The 22,053-nt window shown below is 44.4% G+C and overlaps 1 protein-coding gene across 1 annotated transcript in view; it reads left to right on the top strand.

The window, feature by feature from the left end:
* Positions 1-3,236: 3,236 nt before the first annotated feature.
* CCT2 (chaperonin containing TCP1 subunit 2) overlaps positions 3,237-22,053 on the top strand; it is a 34,770-nt gene continuing 15,953 nt past the window's right edge. Inside the window, exons 1-7 of the mRNA XM_040344020.1 lie at positions 3,237-3,343; positions 10,140-10,214; positions 12,316-12,381; positions 15,125-15,236; positions 15,325-15,401; positions 19,465-19,577; positions 21,729-21,931. Of these exons, the coding sequence (XP_040199954.1) occupies positions 3,341-3,343; positions 10,140-10,214; positions 12,316-12,381; positions 15,125-15,236; positions 15,325-15,401; positions 19,465-19,577; positions 21,729-21,931 (649 nt within the window). The 5' untranslated portion in view covers positions 3,237-3,340. The remainder of the gene's footprint in view (positions 3,344-10,139; positions 10,215-12,315; positions 12,382-15,124; positions 15,237-15,324; positions 15,402-19,464; positions 19,578-21,728; positions 21,932-22,053) is intronic.

The following is a 22,053-nucleotide window of genomic DNA, read 5'->3' as shown; positions in this document are numbered from 1 at the left end:
TCATCCTCACAAGTACCTGGTCCACGGCTCCAGATAAAACAGAACCGGGGACCTGAGCCGCAGCCAGGTCCTGGTCTGATACAGAGCATTCCCCAGGGGATAGCGGGGGGAGGAGGCACTTTTTACCCCCCTTACACAGTCCGCTCCCACCCTGGCAACAAAAGTGTTCAGGACTGTCTGTGGGAATGCCAGGTGCAGGAGCACCGGCTGCCACCTCAGGCATGCTTGGGGAAGAAGAACTAGATACTGACTCCATTTTCAGTGAGCAATGCAGCAGAGGGAAAAGGAGCAGGGAAGGGAGGATAGGAGAACCCCTGAACTCCAGGAACACCCAGCCGTACCAACCCACCTAAGCGGGAGGGACTGTACTTACCCGTACAGTTTCATACTTTAGGCGTGGTACGTGCAGTGCGGGTGTACCTGCCTGCTTCGGCTCCGTTTTGGAGATCTAATGCTCCTTTTGTGTCGATGTCTGGTCCACAAAAGGGGCCTGGCGGTCTCGTAGACCATCATTTCTCGTGGATCAGGCAAACTGTCATACAGGCCTATGCTCTTAGGGGGCGGGCGCCCCCTTTCCGGTCATGGCACTTTCGACCAGGGCAATTGGTGCTTCCTGGGTTTTCCGACATCATGCGTCTGTCTAACAGGTGTGCGAGGCGGCTACTTGGTCGTCCGTTCACACTTTTTCCAAATTTTACAAGTTTGTTGTGAGTGCATCTTCTGATGCTTCTTTCGGCCACTAGGTTTTGCAGGCGGCTGTTTAAAGTTGCAACTCCTCCGTTGAGGAGCTCTACTTGTTTTGGGGTGAAGTTAAATTGGTTTTACTGATACTGCTCCCACCCCTCGTTTTTGACACTGCTTGGGGACGTCCCACTTGTCAAGATTTAGGGAGCTGTGTCCGTCCATGGACGATAAGAGAAAATAGGATTTTTTGTACTCACCGTAAAATCCTTTTCTCTGACGTCCATGGACGGACACAGCACCCACCCCTCCTTTTTAGGTTTGTACTGCTTGTTATGAACGGAGGCTGCATACTGCAGGGAGGAGGGTTATGTCTGAAGGGACCGCCCCCTGGGCGGGGCTGTTCAACTCTGTCAAAGTAACATTTATTTAATTATCTAACATGTTTCTGCCTAGTCATCTCCTGTGAACAGGAACATAACCCACTTGTCAAGATTTAAGGAGCTGTGTCCATCAATGGACGTCAGAGAAAAGGATTTTACGGTGAGTACAAAAAATCCAATTTTTTTCAACATTTTCTGTTTTTTTTTTTGTTTTTGTTTATGTAGCAAAAAATAAAACCACCAGTAGTGATTAAATACCACCAAAAGAAAGCTCTATTTATGTGAAAAAAATATTTAAAAAATTCATATGGGTACAGTGTAGCGCAATTGTCATTCAAAGAGTGAAAGCGCTGAAAGCTGAAAATTGGCTTGGGCAGGAAGGGGGTTTAAAGGGGTGGTTCCCCTAAAAATAAACTTTTAACATTGCATTTCCCACAATAATGACAATTAGAATCGGCTGGTTTTATTTAAAAAAAACGTCCGTACGTACCGTTTGCTATATGCGGGTGATTGTCATAGGACCGCTTCCCAGAACACCCGTGGGTAAGGTGACCAGATTTTTAAAATGAAATCCGGGGACATATTTTTTCTTTACTAGTAATGGCAACAATCAGCGACTCTCTGCCCATTGCCACCCGCCTAACAGCCTCTCAAGTCTTACTCTTGAAGGGCCCCGGCTACTACTGGATGGGGAGCGGATGAAGATCACTCCGCCAGGGAAGGCAAGGAGATAACCAGGCAGGTGGCTGGCCAGGATTTGAGCCAAGGCAGAATAACATGCGAGTGGAGCTGAATGGGCATGCACCCAAAACTGAATAAATATTCCCTCCGCTCCGACCAGCACATGATCATCAAAAGTGGGCACAGATAATGGTAAAAATACAAACCACCTATGCTAGTAGGCACGGTGGAGCGGGGGTATGTAATTCAAATTTTTTTATTTTAATTCTGCACTGACTGTCTTTGAAATTGCCCCTGTCCCCTATTAAATCCAATCCGGGGACAAAACCAGGGACAGACTTGGTCTGGGCACAGTGTCCTCAATCAGGGGACTGTCCCCTGAAACTGGGGATGTCTGGTCACCCTAACCATGGGGGCACGCATTGCGGCCGTGTTGCTAGGACACGGAGCGACCCCATTCTCTGTAAAGAGCCTCACCCGCGGCTCTTTAACCATGCGATCGGCTTTGTCCAATCACAGCTGGTCACATGTAAACACAGAGATGCCGGTAATCGGTGCTCCTCGCCTCACCCTGACAGAGTGTGAGGAGAGGAGAGCCGGTCACAGAGGACATCTAGGGATGTAATCAGGGCACTGATCATCAGTGCCCTGATTACAATTAAGTGCCACCAGTGTCAGCAATGTGTGCCCACCACTGCCAGCAATCAGTGCCCACCTTTGCCCACAAGTGCCAGCAATCATTCCCTACAAGTGCCAGAAATCAGTGGCCATTAGTGATGCCTGTCAGTGCTGCCCATCAGTGCCGCCTATCAAGGCGGCATATTGGTGCCTCCTCATCAGTGCCCATAAATGCCACCTCATCAGTGCCGCCTCATCAGCGCCCATCAGTGAAGGAGAAAAATTACTTATTTAAAAAATTTACTGACAGAAACTAAGAAAAACTTAGGAAAAAAAAAAACAGAAGTGATTAAATACCACCAAACGAAAGCTCTATTTGTGTGAGGAAAATTATAACAATTTCATATGGTTACAGTGTAGCATGACCGTGCAATTGTCATTCAAAGTGTGACAGCGCTGAAAGCTGAAAAATGGCCTGGGCAGGAAGGGGGTGAAAGTGCTTGAGGTGGTTAAACTGATCTGCAAACAAACAAGCTAACATTTTTTTCTCTTTTTTTTTTTTACTTTTGAACGTCTATCCCAGCCACTTAAACTTTGATGGGTCGCCTATTCTGACGATACACCTCTTTACTTCTCTCCAGCGCAGTTCATACAAGCGCCCTCGTCAACCATATTGGAAATTGGCAATTGCACAATCCTCACACTTATATCGATTAAAAAGCCACGCTTATCTTTATTTTCTTTATACTGTTAACGTAATGTAGATAATCAGTTTTCCGCTCTCTGCATTACAGTGAACATGTTCGGTTTTCTTATATTGGTTTTCCCACATCAAACATGGACGCCAAAGCGAGCCACAGCCCATTCTCGTGTGTTCTGTGCCCTCCCCTCGGCCGTTTACTGCGTCACTTCCCGTGTCAGGCCGGTGTGTGAAGTAGCGGCGTGTTCTCCTCCATTGTGTGTCTAATAGTTCTACCATGGTGAGTGGGCTCGCTTGTTATCCTGAGGTGTTATCTTTGTGTCTCAGCGGAGGGCGGGCGGCTCAGGGCTCTCCCGTACATTGTATTGTGTGTGAGGGACGGCCATGAGGCGTACACATGTCACTTCTATTACAGGGCTGCAGAGCCATGCACCTTCCCAGGCCCAGCGCTGAGACTGCTACTAATGTGTCTATATAGCTTCTGACACAACTAATACACAAGGCCGGGATTTTACTACAGTGTCCCAATGTAAGCCTTTTCATAAAGGAATATAGAGACGGCCATTGCTGAGCTCCATCTCTAAATACAAGTTGTGAGGCTGGCATGCCGAACCTCTGGCCTTTTACCCTAAGGCTCAGTTTAGATGTGCCTCTGAAAAGGGATCCACATTCTGAGAGCTTTTCAGAGGCGTTAGAACACCTGTCCCTGTTTTAACAAACTTAAAGTGGAGGTTCACCCCGAACTAACATTTTTTAACCTTAGATTGATGCTCATTTTGTCTAGGGGAATTGGCTAGTTGTTTTAAAATCGAAGCTGTACTTACCGTTTACGAGATGCATCTTCTCCGCCGCTTCCGGGTATGGTCTTCGGGACTGGGCGTTCCTATTTTGATTGACAGGCTTCCGACGGTCGCATACATTGCGTCACGATTTTCCGAAAAGTAGCCGAACGTCGGTGCGCAGGCGCATTATAGAGCCGCACCGACGTTCGGCTTCTTTCGGCTACTCGTGACGCGATGGATGCGATCGTCGGAAGCCTGTCGGAAGCCTGTCAATCAAAATAGGAACGCCCGCTCCCGAAGACCATACCCGGAAGCGGCGGAGAAGATCGCTCTCTACAACGGTAGGTACTGCTTCGATTTTAAAACAACTAGCCGATTCCCCTAGACAAAATGAGCATCAATCTAAGGTTAAAAATTTTTTTATAGGTGAACTCCCGCTTTAAGGGGTTGTAAACCTTCATGTCTTATGCAGTGTGTCCCCCCTCCGTTTTACTTGAGCCCTTTTTTCCATGGGCGCGATCCCGCAGTCGCTCTCTTCACGCGTTCTCTGCTCTTCGTTGGATAGATTGATAGCCGTGCAGCCATTGGCTCCGGCTGCTGTCAATAAAATAGAATGACGGGGTCGGCGCCGAGTCCTGCATTCGGTGGCTATTAACGCCAAATGCTGGACAGGGGAGCGCGCCCGCAAGGTAACCCCCTTGGGAGAGAGCTTCTCAGAGGGGGTTATCTGATGCGGGGAGCCGCTGTAGGACCCCAGAATCTATAGCAGGGATATGCAATTCTTGAACCTCCAGCTGTTGCAAAACTACAAGTCCCATCATGCCTCTGGATGTCATGCTCGTGGCTTTAAGAGTCTTTCTATGCCTCATGGGATTTGTAGTTCTGCAACAGCTGGAGGTCCGCTAATTGCTTTTCCCCGATCTATAGTATCACTTTAGTCCCCTTTCACACTGATGTTTTTACCTTGCAAGAAAAATGTTTCCCTTTAAATCCTATGGGCTTTTTCACACCACTGTGCTGTGCGTTTTTTGAAAAGTTCTGCATCTTTGGTGCGGTTTTGAAAACGGCAGCTCCCCATGGAATTCAGGAGGTAGAAATTTTGCAGAATGACCCGACTAAGATAAAGGAGTGGGCAGGCAAATGAGGTTTCATGTGGCGAAAGCTAAAGTAATGCACTTGGGGGCAAAAAACATAAACACAAACCACTCACCAGGGGGAGAACCAAGGATGGAGAAGGATCTAATGCCAGACCGTGCAATAGCATGCAGTGCCGAGCTGCAGCTACCAAAGTAGGCAGAATATTAGCATGCATAAAAAAGGGATATACTCCAGAGATAAAACTATAATCCTGCCACTTTATAAAGCTCTGGTTAGACCAAATCTGCAGTATTCTGTCCAGTTCTGGTCACCAGTCCTCAGAGGGGATGTGCTGGAGAGAGTCCAAAGAAGGGCAACAAAACTAATAAGGGGACCTCAATTACGAGGTATGACTGCAAATGCTACATTTAGGCCCCTTTCACACTGGGGCATTATTCAAGCGTTTTTCAGGCGCTTTGGCATTAAAAAAAGACTGTAAAGCGCCTGAAAGAAGCCTCATCTGCAATCCCAATGTAAAAGACAGAGTGCTTTTAGAGCCCTTTCACACTCCTGACGCCTGAAAAACACTGGTAAAGCACCGCTAAGACCCTAACGTTTTAGATTGTTTTTGCAGCGCCTCGGTGTGAAAGGGCAAGGTGTTTTTACAGTGCTTTCATTTCAATGGAGAGGGGTGTTTTTGGAGCGTTTTTTTTTTTTTTTTAGCGCTCAAAAGCTGCTCCAAATATGCTGCTTGCAGGACTCAGTGTGAAAGGGTCCATTGAGATGCATGGAGAGCGTTTTAATAGCCCAATTTTTAACGCTAAAATGCTGTAAAAACGCTTCAGTGTGAAAGGGGTCTTATTTTTGCTGGAGATGAGACGCTTTAAAGGGGAGGTTCACCCTAAAAACGACTTTCTAGTATTACATTGGCCCCCCACATTACAATACAATTATGCCTATTATGTTTTTTTTTTTATGCTGTACATACCTTCGTACAGCTAATTCACCCGCGGCTTCCGGTTTGCGGATATCGCGGGAGTAGGCGTTCCTAACATGCTGGTGATTGACGTGATGACAAAAAACGAGCTCCCCCCCGTCGCATAAGCTGAATTACGATTGCTGAAAGGAGCCGAATTGCGGTGCGCAGTATAGCGCCGACTCGCCGTTCGGCTCCTTCCGCCAATCATGACGCAGCTTACGCGACTGGGGGGAGCTAGTTTTTTGTCATCACGTCAATCACCAGCATGTTAGGAATGCCCACTCCCGCGGGACTTGCAACCCGGAAGCCACGGGTGAATTAGCTGTTCCTAAGGTATGTACAGCATACAAAAAAAACATAATAGGCACAATTGTATTGTAATGTGGGGGGCCAATGTAATACTAGAAAGTTGTTTTTAGGGTGAACCTCCCCTTTAAAGAGAGGACATGACAGCAATCTACAAATATCTCAATAGGAATCCCAGCATAGGAAATAAACGATTCAGTCTCACGGAGTGTGGGACAGGGGGGCACACAATGAGACTGGAGGAGAAGCGGTTTAACCTTAAACTGTGTGGGAGGTTCCTCACTGTCGGGACAATAAGGATGTTGAACTCTCTCCCACAATTGGTGGTGGCTGCGCGGAGTATGGATATTATTAAAAGACTCTTTAGCCTTGTACACATGATCAGATTTTCTGATGGGAATTGTGTGATGACAGACTGCCTAAAATCCGACCGTTTGTACGCTCCATCAGACAATTGTCAGATTTTCCGCTGACAAATGTTGGATGGTAGGCTTATAAATTTTCCGTGGACTGCGGTCTGTCAGATTTTTCTATCGCGTGTACACAAGACCGTCAGACAAAAGTCCTAAGTACAAACAGGCATGCTCGGAATCGGTGCTCACCAAATACGATATTAGCAGAAGGTGTCCAAAGGGTGGCGCTTGAAAGCTGATATTTTATGTAGTACGTCACTACGTTCGTGTTTGTTTGCCGACAACCCCCATTCACACAAAAGTCTGACATTTTGTCTGCAAAACATCAGATCGTGTGTACTAGGCTTTAGATATACATCTTAAAGGACACAACATACAGGGATATGGGAAATCATTAGACACTGACACACACACACACACGTTGAACTGGGTAGACTTTTGTCCTTTTTTCAGCCTTACTATGTAAATCGCAGTAAAAACACACACCGGTTTTGGTGTATTATTTTGTCACTTGACCATTTTTCACAGGTGCAGGCAACCCAGAAATGCACATAAAACTCATGTGAAACGTGTGCCTTTTTACTGCGATTTTGCTACAGAGCCGCTTGAATGGGTCATGTTTGCTCGCACTACCACCTGCTGAAGGCAACGTGGAGGATACATTTTGCCGAGAAGCATTGTGTCTTCGGTGTGACCACAAGCTTGTTTGGTTGTACTTCTTTTTTGGATTACAAGAGTGTGCAGTTTGTTCTCCACTACTGTGACATGTTTTTAGCAGACAGCAGGCTAAAGTCACAGAGCCGCTCCAAGCTGGGGAAAGATCGCTACCATATGCTCAGGATTCCCCTGGGAGCCTGAGCCAGCCGCTCCCACCCCCTCCACAGCCCGGTGTTCCACTGAGCCCAGGGAGCAGAGTGCCGGTGACTGACAGTCATTGGCTCTCTGCTCACGGAGCACTGAGAATTGAGCCATCAGCAGTTTTTGCTCAGTTTTAGAGACAGCGGGGGGACAAATTAAACATTGGACCTGCTGAATCCACCTAGGTAAGTATGATGCTTTAAAAGAAAATGCCAAACTTCTTTTAGGCTGGATTCACACCTATGCATTTTTAGTGCTCTTTGCAGCTTTGCACTACAGTCCATTTGACATGGTTTCCTATGGAACATGTTCTGTAGTGCAAATCTGAAAAATGCAAAAAGCACACAAAAAATGAATAGGTGTGAATCTTGCCTTAAGGTGTTTAAAAAACAAAAAAATAACACCTGGGTGCTGCTCCTTTGCTGCCCCCTTTTTACTTACCTGAGCCCCATCTTGATCCAATTATGTGCATGCGGGTCTCTCTCTCCTCTTTGGCTCACACAGCAGCGGGAGCAATTGGCTCCTGCTGCTATCAATCACAGCCAATGACTGGGGGGCAGGATGGAGCAATGCCATGTGTGAACTGACAATGTCCGTTCACAGGAGCCTGGCTCAGGGGAGAGTTTTGCTGTGGGGGCACTCAGCAGGGGCAGGGACCAGGACCACTGGTGGGGGACCCAAAAAGAAGAGGATTAGGGCTGCCCTGTGCAAAATCATTGCACAGAGCAGGTAAGTAAAACATGTTTGTTTAAAAATAAATAAACCTGCAGAATAACTTTAATGGCACCTCAGTAAGGCACATGCAGGTTAGTGCACCGGAATGCACAGCATAAAAATATGTAAGCATGAGTTTGGTGTGATATTTAGTATGCTAGGCAGTCGGTTCAAATGAATGTGCTACCTATTGTAGCATATGTCATGTGTAAAACCCGCATTAAAGTGTCTGCATAAGTGTAAACAGAGCCTAAAAAAGTGTTCACTCCGTTTACATCTGCCCCCCCGCCCCCATAGTGGAGAGTGGGCTGTATTTATGTCTGCTCTGCATAATCAGTGTAGACACAATCCTGTCATCCACCTGCTCTGCGGGGATCAGCGGATAGATCCCCTGCTAAGCAAGCAGATAGCAGCCAAAGTTTGACTGTGTAAAAATTAGCCTTTTTGTGGTAAAAAAAATTTGATTGTTGGTGTGTGCTTTCATTATCTGCCAAACGCCACCTTCTCCAGCCACCAGGATGGAGACATTGGGCCAAGTCATACGATCACATTTGGTAGATATGTAGGAGTGTAGTGAAAAGAGTTGACTCGCAGGCAGTGGACGCAGAACAGAACCTAGCATTTAAGTGCTCGCCCTTAGACACGCTTCATAACTGTTATCCTGCAGCATGTTTTTGAAAGAAAAAAAAAAAACATGCTGCCTGTGTGTGTGTTTGTATGCAGTTTCTATAGAAATACATTGTACTGCAAAACAAATGAAAAATGCACCACAACAATTGAAAGATTTATGCTCCATGCCCACTGGCTTAAAAATCACTGCTACTACAGGAGTTTTGTGTTCTGCCTGTAGAAGCAGCTTAATGTTATCCTATGTGTCTATGCACATTAGGACGATTACAGGCATATTTTGAGCTCAACGTTTAGAGGCAGAGAAAAAAACCTTCTGGCTTGTGTTTCCGATTGGAGCTTTCTGATAGAAAAAAAAACGCAAAACTCCCCCAAACTCGTTTAAACTCTGTACAAAAAACACTCTATATGAACTGGCAATTTTTTAAGCCCAGTGTGCATGGAGCCTAAGGTCCCTTTCACACTGACAAGTTTTTCAGGCGGTTTAGCGCTAAAAATAGCGCTGCTATAACGCCTGAAAAAATCGTGCCCTGCAGGCTTCAGTGTGAAAGCCCGAAGGCTTTCACACTGAAGTGGTGCGCTAGCAGGACCGCTCCAAAAGTCCTGCTAGCCGCATCTTTGGTGCGGTATAGGAGCGTGATGTTTACTGCTCCTCCCCATTAAAATCAATGGGAAACCACCACGGTATTAACCCTTTTTCGGCTGCTAGCGGGGGTTAAAACCGCACCGCTAGCGGGTGAATATCGTGGTAAATACAGCAGTATAGCGACGCTAAAAATCGCACCACTATACCGTCACCGCACCTCCATTGCCCCGTCTGAAAGGGGCCTAAGAGGTGTGAATAGAGTTTTGGGGCATATTCGCACTTTGCTGTTTTCATGCAGCTAACCTCACTTCTGTACAACCTCCCTGTCCATACATGGATTGGAATTCATTTTGGTCACTGCTGAGCAGGCCAAATTTGATCCATGTGGGGCCGGCTTATGGGAGGGGTTTAGTTTTAATTTGGGCACCATAACTACACAGAAATCGGTTTTAAATAGTAAAATGTGAACATACAGAAACCACAATGTTTAGCACTATTAGCTTGGACTTTTCGGGCCTTTAAAGGGTTTATTTAAAGTAGCAAATCAAAATGTGATACGTTTTATAAAATTTTTGGACCACTTGGTGTATATATTTATATAATGTTGTGAAAGTTGTTACGTTTTAGATTTTGGTATACTTTAATTATATTGCTATATTCACTTATGTGTCTTTCTGACAGTGAGGACCTTTTTCCTTAAATTTTGTATTTCTTTTAATACTTTGCAAATGCAGGCTTCCCTTTCGCTAGCACCGATGAACATTTTTAGAGCTGGAGCTGATGAAGAAAGGGCAGAAACAGCCCGTTTAGTAAGTATTACAATACACCACACAAACACCTTGTTGGCTTTTATTGAAAATGATTTTGTATGTTTTCTTTTGGTCCATTTTAGATAACTATGCTGTATTTAAAGTGATTTTTAACTTTTATAGCATGTTACCTTTAGTTAAAGAATTGGGAATTCCACAAATTTGCAAAATGCCCTTTTTGGCACTGGAGAAAACACCAATGACCACTAGGATACATAGAAAACTATTGTTTTCTATGTGCCCTGTTCACACTGCAAGGCAGCTTAGAGGTGCAGTGAGCTGCAGTAAAATGTAGAATTTTTTTTGCAGTGCACAGGGAAGCATTGCAGGTCACCTCATAGCAGTGCAGCACACCAAGCTTTCTGTGCAGAGACATGAATGAAATCTCAAAGTGTGATACTTCAAATAAAGTTAGGAACTAAAAACGGAATCGCTGAGATGTGTGCTCCCTCGCCACCGCTCAGCAGGACAAAGCTGGAGCCTTTAGTCTGCAGGCAGTTTGAACAAGCTCTCTAACAATAAAGGTGAGTCCCTGAAACTATATTCGTTTTACACATCTGCCTTAGTGTCAGAAAGTGAATTAGGGTCATACTGCAGAAGGACCATTTGGTTTAAAGTGTCAGTCCCTAGAGGCTACTCAAAGGTGGAGTTGACCCCTTTAGTTGACTCAGTCGTAAGTCACTTGGTTCCTCAGCACTATGCAGAAAATAGCAACAAAGGGTGCTGCAACAAAGGGTGCTGCCACAGATGGGGGGGGGGGGGGAAGAGCCCCAGCAGACTTGGCCATTTGCCATATGCTGCAGGAGAGGTGAAAGAACATGGTTATGTTCCCTCCACGCTGCAATTCAGAGTGGCCATACTGTCAGAGAATAACACTGGGTGTGGTGTTAATCAGTCATTGCAGCTTTAAAGGCCACCAGAGCTCCCACCTGAAGTACTGTACTTGCAAGTGCAAGCAGTCCAAGGGGAAAAAGTCTGACATCTAGTGTAGAAGTGACATGGAGTCTGTAGCATCAGTCATTAAATACCACAGCAGACACAGCACAGAGTAGCAGAGGGTGATGGAGGTACCCATAACCTGCTCCTAGCCTCCCTGGGGTGAGGTGGTATACATCATGCATGTCCTGAAGCTAAAAGGGAGGAGTACATACCCTGTGATGGACACTGTCTCCCTGGGGGACAGTGCAACTCACAAGGGGACGCAATCGACCGATTGGCCTCAGGTTAGATATCTCGAAAGCTGTCCACTCAGTCCAAACAAGACCGTCCCAGCCGAACCCGCACACAAAGCCGGGAACTGCATGGGCTTTATATCTGAGCTGGTGAGACTAAGGGCCCTTTCACACGCACGGACAAACGGTCCGTTTATTACAAGTCCGTTTTCGGACTTGTAATGTATCCCTATGGGATTGCAGATGTTAGCGGATGATGCATCCGCTAATGTCCGCAACCATCCGCGTCCGCAAAGATCTGCTTTTGCGGACGGAAGAAAACCCAATTTTTCTTCCGTCCGGCGGAACGGATCGGATGAATACGGACACACGGTCCGTATTCATCCGATTCCCCATAGGGGAGAGCGGAGGAGAGACAGGGCGGTCTCTGCACAGTGTGCGGGGACCGCCCTGCCCGCCGACAGCTCAGTGGGGATTAACGGAGGAATCCCCGCTGAGCCAAACGGGCTAACGGAGCGGATCAATACGGATCTGCTCCGTGTGAAAGAGCCCTAAAAGGATATTCTAGAGAATCTATTCTGTCACTCTAACAGCAGTTGATCAAAGATTGCTAGAAAGGGTGGGGGAGAAAGGAAACGGGGCAACTAAGCTGCCTCTAGCAGATGAAGCCTAGTGTCCTACAGTGCTTTTTTTTTTTTTTTTTGCCTGATACACTTATATTGTAACTTATGCATATTCTGATTATGAACGACATGTACCTATATTTGTTTTATTAAGCTTCACTATACAAAAAAAGAACCCAACACATTTACGTGGATAGCTGCCTTTTCTGTATTCAAAAGCAGTTAATTTTCCTTCACCTGCATGATTTTTTTTTTCTCTTTGGTGGTTAGGTTGCAAAGTTAACTGAACATGTTTTGTATTTTTAGTCTTCTTTTGTTGGAGCTATTGCTATTGGAGATTTGGTAAAGAGCACACTGGGACCAAAAGGCATGGTAAGTGTTGAGCTTAAACATTTTATAATACCAGTTACATGTTGTGAGTTCACTAGCACCCTAAGAAACATGGCTTTGCATCTTTGAGCACCTATCAAGGATTCTAAATTTCTTGTTGCATGGTAGCAGTAACACATTTTTCCTTTTTGCCAATGTGCACCTGAAACCTAAGCAATCAGACTGTGATGGGCAACAAAACAAGTATTTAAAGCGGAAGTAAACATTTTTGGCACGTGCCGGACATGTAACACTCCCATTGATTGTGCTCTCAACCAAACTGTCAAACCATCCAATGGCTTATGTCATAACTGATCACATGTCGCAGCATCATGGCAATTGTAGATTAAACCTAGGCAAAGATGGCAGCTTCCTTGGCTGAAAACGATAGGGGGGGGGGGGGGGTTACTTAAACTTTTAATAGATGCCATAGAACAAAGTATTAAACCGAAAGACGCTGAACAAAATGTATGAGCAAGTTGTTATGCCAATTAAAATAAAAATAATGTTAAATATATGAAAATAAATAATATATCCTGCGCTTGGGAAAGGAGTGAACAAAGGCTGCTGCCCCCCCGAATAGAGTCCCCCCCAAAGGGGATGCTACAAGAATATAAGGAAGTGAAAAAGGGGGTGATGGCGCTGCCTACCCCTCCAATCAAGGGAAGAGGGGACCCTCACAGGGATCTCGTGTTGACTATATAAAATATCAAATGTGCAAAACATCCGTGTTAGTAGATACCTATACCCAATATGGTATCTCGAAATAGTGTATATATTATAATAAAAATAATAAATAAAAATAAACCTGTACCCTTGCTCAGTGGTAATAATAAAGGATCCAAATAATAGCAGCCCTGCTATTTAGGACTTGATGTGCAATACTATATAATAACCCATATGTGCGGCAATCTATTAATCAATATGTAACTTATGCAAAACATGTAAATGTAGCGCTGAAGTGCAACCAATGATGAATACACTAAACTAAATTAAATATACATGTGGGTGAGTATATGTGACAAAATATCTATACAAATATAATCTCTGTAAAATAAAGGAGTGATGGGCCATTAAAGCAATGAGTGAGGGTTGCTCCCTTGATTCAATCGTGAAAAAGCCAAAGAAAGAGAGGAAGCCGTCACCAACTGAAGAGAGGCTTAGCGGATAAATTGAACCCTGAGGAACATACGTTCGTAAGGGTCAATCAGGCATATGCAAATCTGATGGGACCAATCCAATGCTGCAGCTCTCAAAACGACAAGGACTCCAGATGGTGGTGACCAAAATGGATGGTAAATGCGTATCTAGAATGACTCAACAGAGGTAAAAAAACAAGGCCAATCGGAGAGTAACTGGTAAAACGGCCTCCTTCACATGATATTTAGAATCTTGTCAGTTTTGTATCTCTGAACAGATTTTCCGATGACATCACTTCCTGTAGCTTGTATCAGCAATCACTTCCTGTTAGGTCATCTGATATGTAACTTATGGTTTTACATAGGATATGATTGTTAATGGGTAACTACCATAAAAAAAGACACAACCATGATATCAATTAGAAGTGAAAAAATAAAAAAAATAATCGCAAGTAAGGAAAGTAGTGAAAGAAAGTCTGTCACAATTGTGATGTCCCATCAACGTCAATATTGAGGTTCCATTGATCAGAATTTAAATTGGTGCAGGCTCTTGCAGTGAAAAGTGTTTCTATGACACAGCAGGTGATCTTGCAGTGGTTACGGTGCTCCCACTCACCAGCTCCAGCAACCCCATCCAGGGGTATACGGCATGTAGGTAAAATTTCCCGGGGCTTCACTGCTTTATTTCTCCACTCGTCAGGCCGGTTACGTGTAAAAGGAAGACTTCCAGAAAGTCAGCACCAGCATGTGTTCATTTTCCTCAGAGAAAAAAAATATGGCTCCATTGGGGTAGTCCAAAATTGATTTTTATTACGGCTGACACCATCAATTCTACAAAAGGATAGTGCATCCAAAAAGGACAAATAATGGCCAAGAACAAATGGACAAAAAATAAAAATGAAAGATAAAAATAAAAATGCAAAGCTCGGCTACTTCCTAATGCCAAGTCCTATATACAGTTAAAATCAGCTGGGCACTTCACGATCGCCAAAGCTGGAAACTGCAGCCTGCGCTCCAACTGCGTTTCAGGTAGCGTTACCCAGATGTAACGTAAGTGCGTGACTCCACCTTACGTGTTTCGTCATCAATGTCTTCTGAGGCGCCTCAGCACTAGGGTCTAGCACTAGGGTAAGTTCTCGGTTATCTCCAGGTGTTGTCCTGGAAGGCGAGGGGAGAAAATCTTGGCTTTACTGGTAACTGCCTTTCAGGACAGAAGCTATTACACTGTTGATCATTACTGGTTTTGTTTATTATGATTGTTGTGGTGTTGGGTTTTCTGTTTTCCAGCATGTCGGAGGGGTTCTCCGGTAACAACTGATGGCATAGTGGAAGGGGCTGAATTTGAAGGCGTTTGGCTGCAGTGTTTCTTGGGAAGTGGGTGGAGCTACGCTCTCCAAGTGCTGCCCTTCCCTATATAATATATATATATTTAAAAAAAAATTGCGCCATGCAGTGTGTGACTACATTGAGGGATTATGCTTAACTTTCTAATGTAATAGGGTAATTGTCATACAGCTCATGGGTGCTTTTTTGTGTCAAACATTAGACCTTTTTGTAGATCATACAATATTGATTTCATGTGCCCATCATTGCTATCATCATTCCAGGACAAGATTCTTCTCGGTGGTGGTAGGGACAGCATTGTTACTGTAACCAATGATGGGGCAACCATTCTGAAGTCTATTGGAATTGACAATCCTGCAGCCCAGGTGTTGGTTGGTAAGATACATTTTATTGGTTTTAATGCAAATCCTTTCTGAAACCATCTCTCTCTACTTTGACTCACTTTTACTCCATTTTATTTTAGACATGTCTAAAGTCCAGGATGATGAAGTAGGTGATGGAACAACATCAGTGACAGTGTTGGCTGCTGAACTTCTTAGAGTAAGAGGATGCTAAGATTGTTTTGCTTTTAGTGCATATGGCATGTGTGTTTTTTTTTTTTTAACACCTATGTGCTCTTCCAAGATTATAGGGATCCATTGGGTGACGAACCCACTTGTAAATATGCGTTTAAATGATAGCGGTTTAATAGTAACAGAGTGAACCTTAGAAGTAAAGGTGTTCGCCCCCCCTCCATCATACTTACCTAGGTGGATGCAGCATGGGTCAGATGCTGCATCTGTCCCCCGGCGGCACTACACTGAGAACCGAGTGATCAAACGCTGTTCACAGCTCCGTGAGCAGAGAGCTGTAGGCTGTCGGTCACAGCTCTCTGCTCTTCTCCCTCCTCAAATTTGGCTATGCTTCTCCTGTAATGTTTTTTAAAACAAAGTCCACTATATATAACTAAAACACTAAGGTAATTTTGATCAAATCTTCAATGCGATTTTTGTAGTGCGACTTGGTGCATTTGTGATACTTTTTATAATGCGTTTTTTTACTACTCTCACTCTGTCCCTAATGTCAGCCAACAGGGTTGAGTCGCGAGTTGTTAGGACGCTAGCGTGCAGACTCCTTAACGAGTCATGCCTGCTGTCGCCAGGCAGTTTCCTGCTGACAGCATAATGTAAACCAACGAGCTGACATTTTTTGTCTTGTAAATAAATGGTGTGCAGGTCCCGCCTCCAATCCCTACCCTGGCCCTTCAGGTCTGACATGAATTTTTAAGGAAACCCCACGGCAAAATAAATAGTGATGGGTTCCCCCAAATCAATACCAAACCCTCATCTGAGCATGCAGGCCAAGAAAGGATGGGGACGAGCGGGTACCTATTGTACACCCCCCCCCCCCTCCTCCAGAACCATAAATGAGGACAAGGGGGCTCTTCTCATTCACCAAAAAAAGTCACTGTCCTGTGTTTTTATTTGTTTTTGACTTATAAAGTTTGGTGGGCAGCAAGTTTTTTTTTTTTTTTGTGCGGGTCAGCAACAGGCGTTCTCATGATTGATAGATTTACATAAATAAACTGCCCCCCACACTCTCACAACCACAGGGCCAGCTAACTTTGGAACAAGGTGCTTTGCCAGGGAAGGGGGACCTCGCTTGCCCCCCACCCCTTCTTTCCTGGCCTGTTGGCTGCATGCTTGGATATGGGTCTGGCATGGATTTGGGGAAAGGAGGGCATGCTTTTTTGTTTGTTTTTTTCCGCTGTGGAGTCCCCTTCAAAAGCCATACCAGACTTGAAGGACCTTGTATGAATTGGTGGGGGACCCGCACGCTGTTTTTTACACAATTTATGTTGACTCTTGTTTTTACATTCTGCTGTCAGCAGGAAATTCCCCCCGCTGACAGCAGGGATGACTCATTCTTGTAAGGATGCTGGTGGGTGCCCAGTCCTTGACAATCGATGACTCATCCCTGCTGCTGACAGCAGGGATTAATCACTGGTGGTCCGGATGCTAGCATGTGCCTGATCCTACCAACCAGCACAAATTGCACACAAAAACGCATCGATGCGATTTAGGATGTCTATTGACCGCAGGATTGCACTGCATCGCACCAAAAAAGCACAGGAGCCTTTCCCAATGTTACATTCCAGCTGCACTGCATTCATGTGAATGGGCAGCATTGGAAGTATAATGAATAAGGAAACCAGAACAAAGGAAGCTTCCATAGTGTAAAAATGTCTAAAATGTATTTGTTAACCGCATGCCGACCAGTCACCGCAGTTATACTGCGGCAGGTTGGCTTGGCTGCGCAAATCGTCATAGGTGTGTGTCCGGCTCGTACACAGCGTTCTGTGGGCATGTGGAGCCAATCAACGGGCACAGCGGACTGAATGACCCCCGGCCTCCTGTAATCGTTCCCCGCATGGACAGCACGGGTATCTTTCTGTGTAAATAAGGCAGATCTCTGTTCTGACAGGGGATTACACTGAGATCATGTCTTTTTGATATGCAGGAAGACGGATCTGTGTGTTGCCCCAAGCAGCCCATACCCCATAGTTGGTAAGCACACTGAGGGAACACGGTTAACCCTTTGATCGGCCCTGATAACCTCATCCTTGCCAGTGTCATTGGTCGCTGTAATTTCACTGGTTCAAAAATGTCAGGTGTCAAATCTCTGCCACAATTTTGCAGTCGGCTAAAAATTGCTGATCACCGCCATCACCATAAAAGAAATAAATAATAAAAACGCCATAAATCTATCCCCTATTTTGTAGACACTATAATTTTGCGCAAACCAGTCAACATACATTTGGTAAAAAAAAAAAAAAAGGCACTACAAATTACCCTAAATTGATGAGAAAATTAGATTTTTAAACTTTTTTTTTTTTATTTGGTATTTGTAATTTTTTTTTTTCAAAATTGTCGCTCCTTTTTTTTGTTCAAAGCAAAAAAAAATAAAAACCGCAGAGGTGATCAAATGCCACCAAAAGAAAGCTCTTTTTGTTGGGGGGGGGGGGGGGAATTTTTTATTGTTTTTGGGTACACTGTCGCACGACCACGTGATTGTCAGTAAAAGTAAAGCAGTGCCGTATCGCAAAAAATTGCCTGGTCAGGAAGGGGTAAATCCTTCCAGGGCTGAAGTGCTTAATGTAATGTACTACCTTTTCTGTGTGTTTCCACTGACACAAGTATAATAGCAAGATGGTATTACCGAAAACCAAGCCACGAGCGTGAACTTGGCATGCATGGTGATGTCACGTCCTAGCCCTACCCTATGTGTTTCATCATGAATTTCTCCTACTGCCCCTGGTGGATGTCAGATGACTAAACGCATAGGTCGGTGCTAAGACCTGACAACATCATGTGTGCTGAGTTGGCCCACGTGGCTTGGTTTTTGACCGGAGGTGACTTGGTAATAATATCTTGCTGTTATACTTGCGTCAGTGGAGACACAGAAATGTGAGTACATTACTTGGTTTTAACGAACAAATACATTTTAGAAGTTTTTTCGCTATAGAAGCTTCCTTTCTTTCCTTCATATGAGAGTACCTAACAGAGGTGTCTTTCTCAGTTGAAAGTAAGAAGCTGCAGGTTTCCTTCTGTGATTCCTATGTGCATTTGGCTGGTTTTTACTCTTGCCAGCATCAAGCTCTGGTGAGTTTGTTTAGGACAGGGGTACCAACCTTTTGAAGAACGAGTGCCACTTAAGCGACTTGGTAACTGGTCGTGGGCCAAAATGAGCGGAGCAGGCATAAGACAGGTCTGTGTCCACTCTGCATATGCAGAGCAGAAAAACTCCCAGATTTTTTCTGGAACTCTATACAGTTTAAACGTTTTTATATTTAGCAGTAATTTTGTAAAACTTGCCGTGTTGATATCGGCTAATAATGATTTTAGTGTATTCTTGGCAAAAATATTGCTTTTGATAAACATTTTTTGCAAATATCGTGGGGCTGTAAAAATTGGTAGCACTTTCTTTTTATTCTGCTGGTCAGGTGCTTTCAGAAAATGTCTTTTACAAACTCTGAAAGCTGTAAGTGGGAAAAATGAAAATCTCAAGATTTTTAGAGAAATGTTTGCGTTTGTTCGAAACACTGAAAGCTGTAAGGAACGAATGGGGAAAAAAATTGAAAAAATGGTCTGGCCACCGAGCCCCAACCGGAACTTTATAAGTGGAGTGCAGGGCCTGGCAGCGAAAGCGTTAAATTCTGCACTGGCTGCTTCACTGACTTGCTGTGCATTGGTCCTTTATGGTTTTCTCTAGTCATGGTGATCCATCAGTATGTTTTTGATTTCACGTGACAGGATAAAAATACGTTGGTAATATTTTAGTTACTGTGTAAAGGACAACTTTGCCAACGATGGCATGTTTGATATACAATGCGTAATGCGTTCTTTACACCCTCCACCGGTTCTATTGATGTTTCACTGCAAACATCTTGTCCAAAGATATTTAGGAAACCTATGGACTGTACTTGTCTTCATACATTAGTTGTTAGTTTCTGGCACACAGAAAAATACAAAGGAAAACACTTTGTTGTGTAAGCTTTCTCATACATTGCAGATGGTAAAAAAAAGGCTTTCAACTAAACTTTCTTTTTTTCTTTTTTTTTCAGGAAGCTGAATTGTTGGTTGCCAGGAAGCTTCACCCTCAGACTATTATATCAGGATGGAGACAAGCTACACAGGTTGCCAGAGAAGCCCTTCTGAAAGCAGCAGTAGATCATGGGTTAGTTTGCATTGGCTCAATATTTATACCATACTGTATATATTTTGAGCTTTGTATGCGTGTAGTGATGCCATTGGGGCCTCTTTTCCTTTAACCAAGAATGACCAAATGACAGTTAATGAAAACTGAAATGATGAATTCTTTGCATTCCAGCAGCACCATTGTAAGGAAGAGAAAGCGGCTGATGGATAGCTTCTTGACCATCCTTTTGTTGTGCGCATAGAGATGGTTTTCACTTCTTTAGTGGGAATTTTTAAATATTTGAGTCATTTCATGGAGCAATTTTAAATGTGTTCCTTATTTTGAGTATGCTCAGCTCTAAACATTCATTCGCAAATGGTGCATAATAGTAAATGGTGATCTCTTTAATACATTGAACACTTTGAGTAGCTCTAATCGTTTCTCTGAAAATAAAAAGTCAGCAGCTACAAAAACTGTAGCTGCTGATTTTTAATAGATGGACACCAGGATCCAGCGCTGTGTTCACCCAAGGGGGCACCAGGGACCGCCTTTGTTCCACGGCGTCAGCATCTTAACTGTGGGCACCTGCGTGAACTGCGCTGCTCATTGGGTATTGTCCCGTAGTCTTCTGTGACGTGTCCTAGAACACAGTAGATCACTCCCCCTGGCCCAAAAAATTGTGGTGAGGAGGCCTTCAAGCAGAACTTTCCCTTTTTAGGGTGAAGTTCTGCTTTAAAGAAAAGCTCTCTGTTTCTCAATAATATTTTCTTGTGTGGTAATTTTCCCTCCTAATTATAATGGCCGTTTTTTCATTTTTATATGCCCAGACAATGAATGAAGGTTTTCTAAATGCTTTATTCTCGGCCCAACATCAACATGAGTTAGAGAGAAAAGGTTGATGAAGCAATAGAGAACTTTGCACTATCAGGCCTGGATATGAAAAGAGCAATCCTGCTCTCAGTAGTAGTAGTAGATACAGTTCGTCGCCACTCTAGCCAGAGTGGGTGAAGTGCCTCTTTACAGACTCCTGCCACGAGCCTGGCAGCAGAAGCGCCACTTTGAGGTTGCTGGGAGGAACAGGCCTGGCTCTAGGGACCTCTGCCACAGGCCTAGTACTTGGATGAGCTAAATGGATTGAGCGAATCCTCCCAGTAAATTAGATTAGGGTCACAGAGTGACAGTTGAAGTATACCTGTCAATGTCCCGGTCACCAGATCCCCGATGGTTCGTCCAAGCCCCTCAGATAACCTGCCTCTGGGATCTCCTTGAGCCGATCCCCCACCGTTCAGCACATAGCTTGGGATCTCTTCAATAGAGCTGGGGCCCCTTTCAGCAACATGGAGCTCCGTGTAGCATGCGACCCTGGCCTGGTAGGCCATATCGCCGGGGTCCGTTGGATGCGCACACCCTAAAGGTGGGTGCCGCTTCTGGAACCCGCGAAGAACCAACAAAAATGGCGTCTGCCACAGATATACTCTCCCCCAGCATGCCCCGCGAGGGAGAACTCCTCTAATTGGCTGCTGGGGAAAAGTGGATCTGCCCGAACCCCTCTAGCGCCAACTGTCGCCCAATAATGACAGCAGCCCAAATTTAACAAATTATGAATGGGAGCAAAATAGCTCTCCCATTCCCCACTAACTTTAGCGTAGTGCCCGCCCATACTGAAAGTAAGGAGGTGATATAGATATAGATATATATATTCTCTTTCGATCTGCTTTAGAGCATAAGTTAACCCTTTCTAAAAAAAAAATAGGTTACAAGTAATTTTTTTTATTTTTTTTTACACAAAGCATTGAACCCACAATCAGATGGTGGGTGCTGCACACACTTGGCAAGCTGTCTGCCTGTACCTCTGATACTGGTAGGCAGTTACTGAATGACAGAATCGATGGCACGTGAGAGTGCTCACTAGCACCCTTACAGTTCATTGAGAGCTGAAAGTTTATTATATTCTAATTTACAGGAAACTGAATCATGTGGCCGTGCTGTTTTCAAATTGACAGTGGGTGCAGGAAGGAGATCCCCCGCCTACTGTCACAAAGTTGGGAGGTGGGTCACTAAGAGCATGGTACACTCTCAATGGGTGTAACATGATCCTAAAGGTGAACGTGGCCTTTAATTTTTGCAGTATACATCTTCAAACGCATCTAATTTTGTAATAAGTAATTCTTGTTTGATTGTCTTTCATAGAAATGATGAAGAGAAGTTTCGGGCCGATCTTTTAAACATTTCCAGGACAACCCTGTCTTCTAAGCTGCTCACACACCACAAGGACCACTTTGCTAAACTGGCTGTGGAAGCTGTTTTGAGACTTAAAGGCTCTGGCAATTTGGAAGCAATTCATGTCATTAAGAAGCTGGGAGGAAGTTTAACAGATTCTTATCTGGATGAAGGTACATTTTAATTATACATGAACTAAAAGATGGTTGGCTACCAGAAAAAGGAGTTGGAGTTTTGTTCCAATAAACTGTCTGCCTAGCCAAAGCTTTAAATGCATGCTTCAATGTGAAAACTG

The sequence above is a fragment of the Rana temporaria genome, chromosome 3, assembly GCF_905171775.1.
Source record: "Rana temporaria chromosome 3, aRanTem1.1, whole genome shotgun sequence".
Classification (NCBI taxonomy): Eukaryota; Metazoa; Chordata; class Amphibia; order Anura; family Ranidae; genus Rana; species Rana temporaria.
Note: the sequence above shows the minus strand (reverse complement) of the source record. Positions and strands in the feature narration are given on the sequence as shown.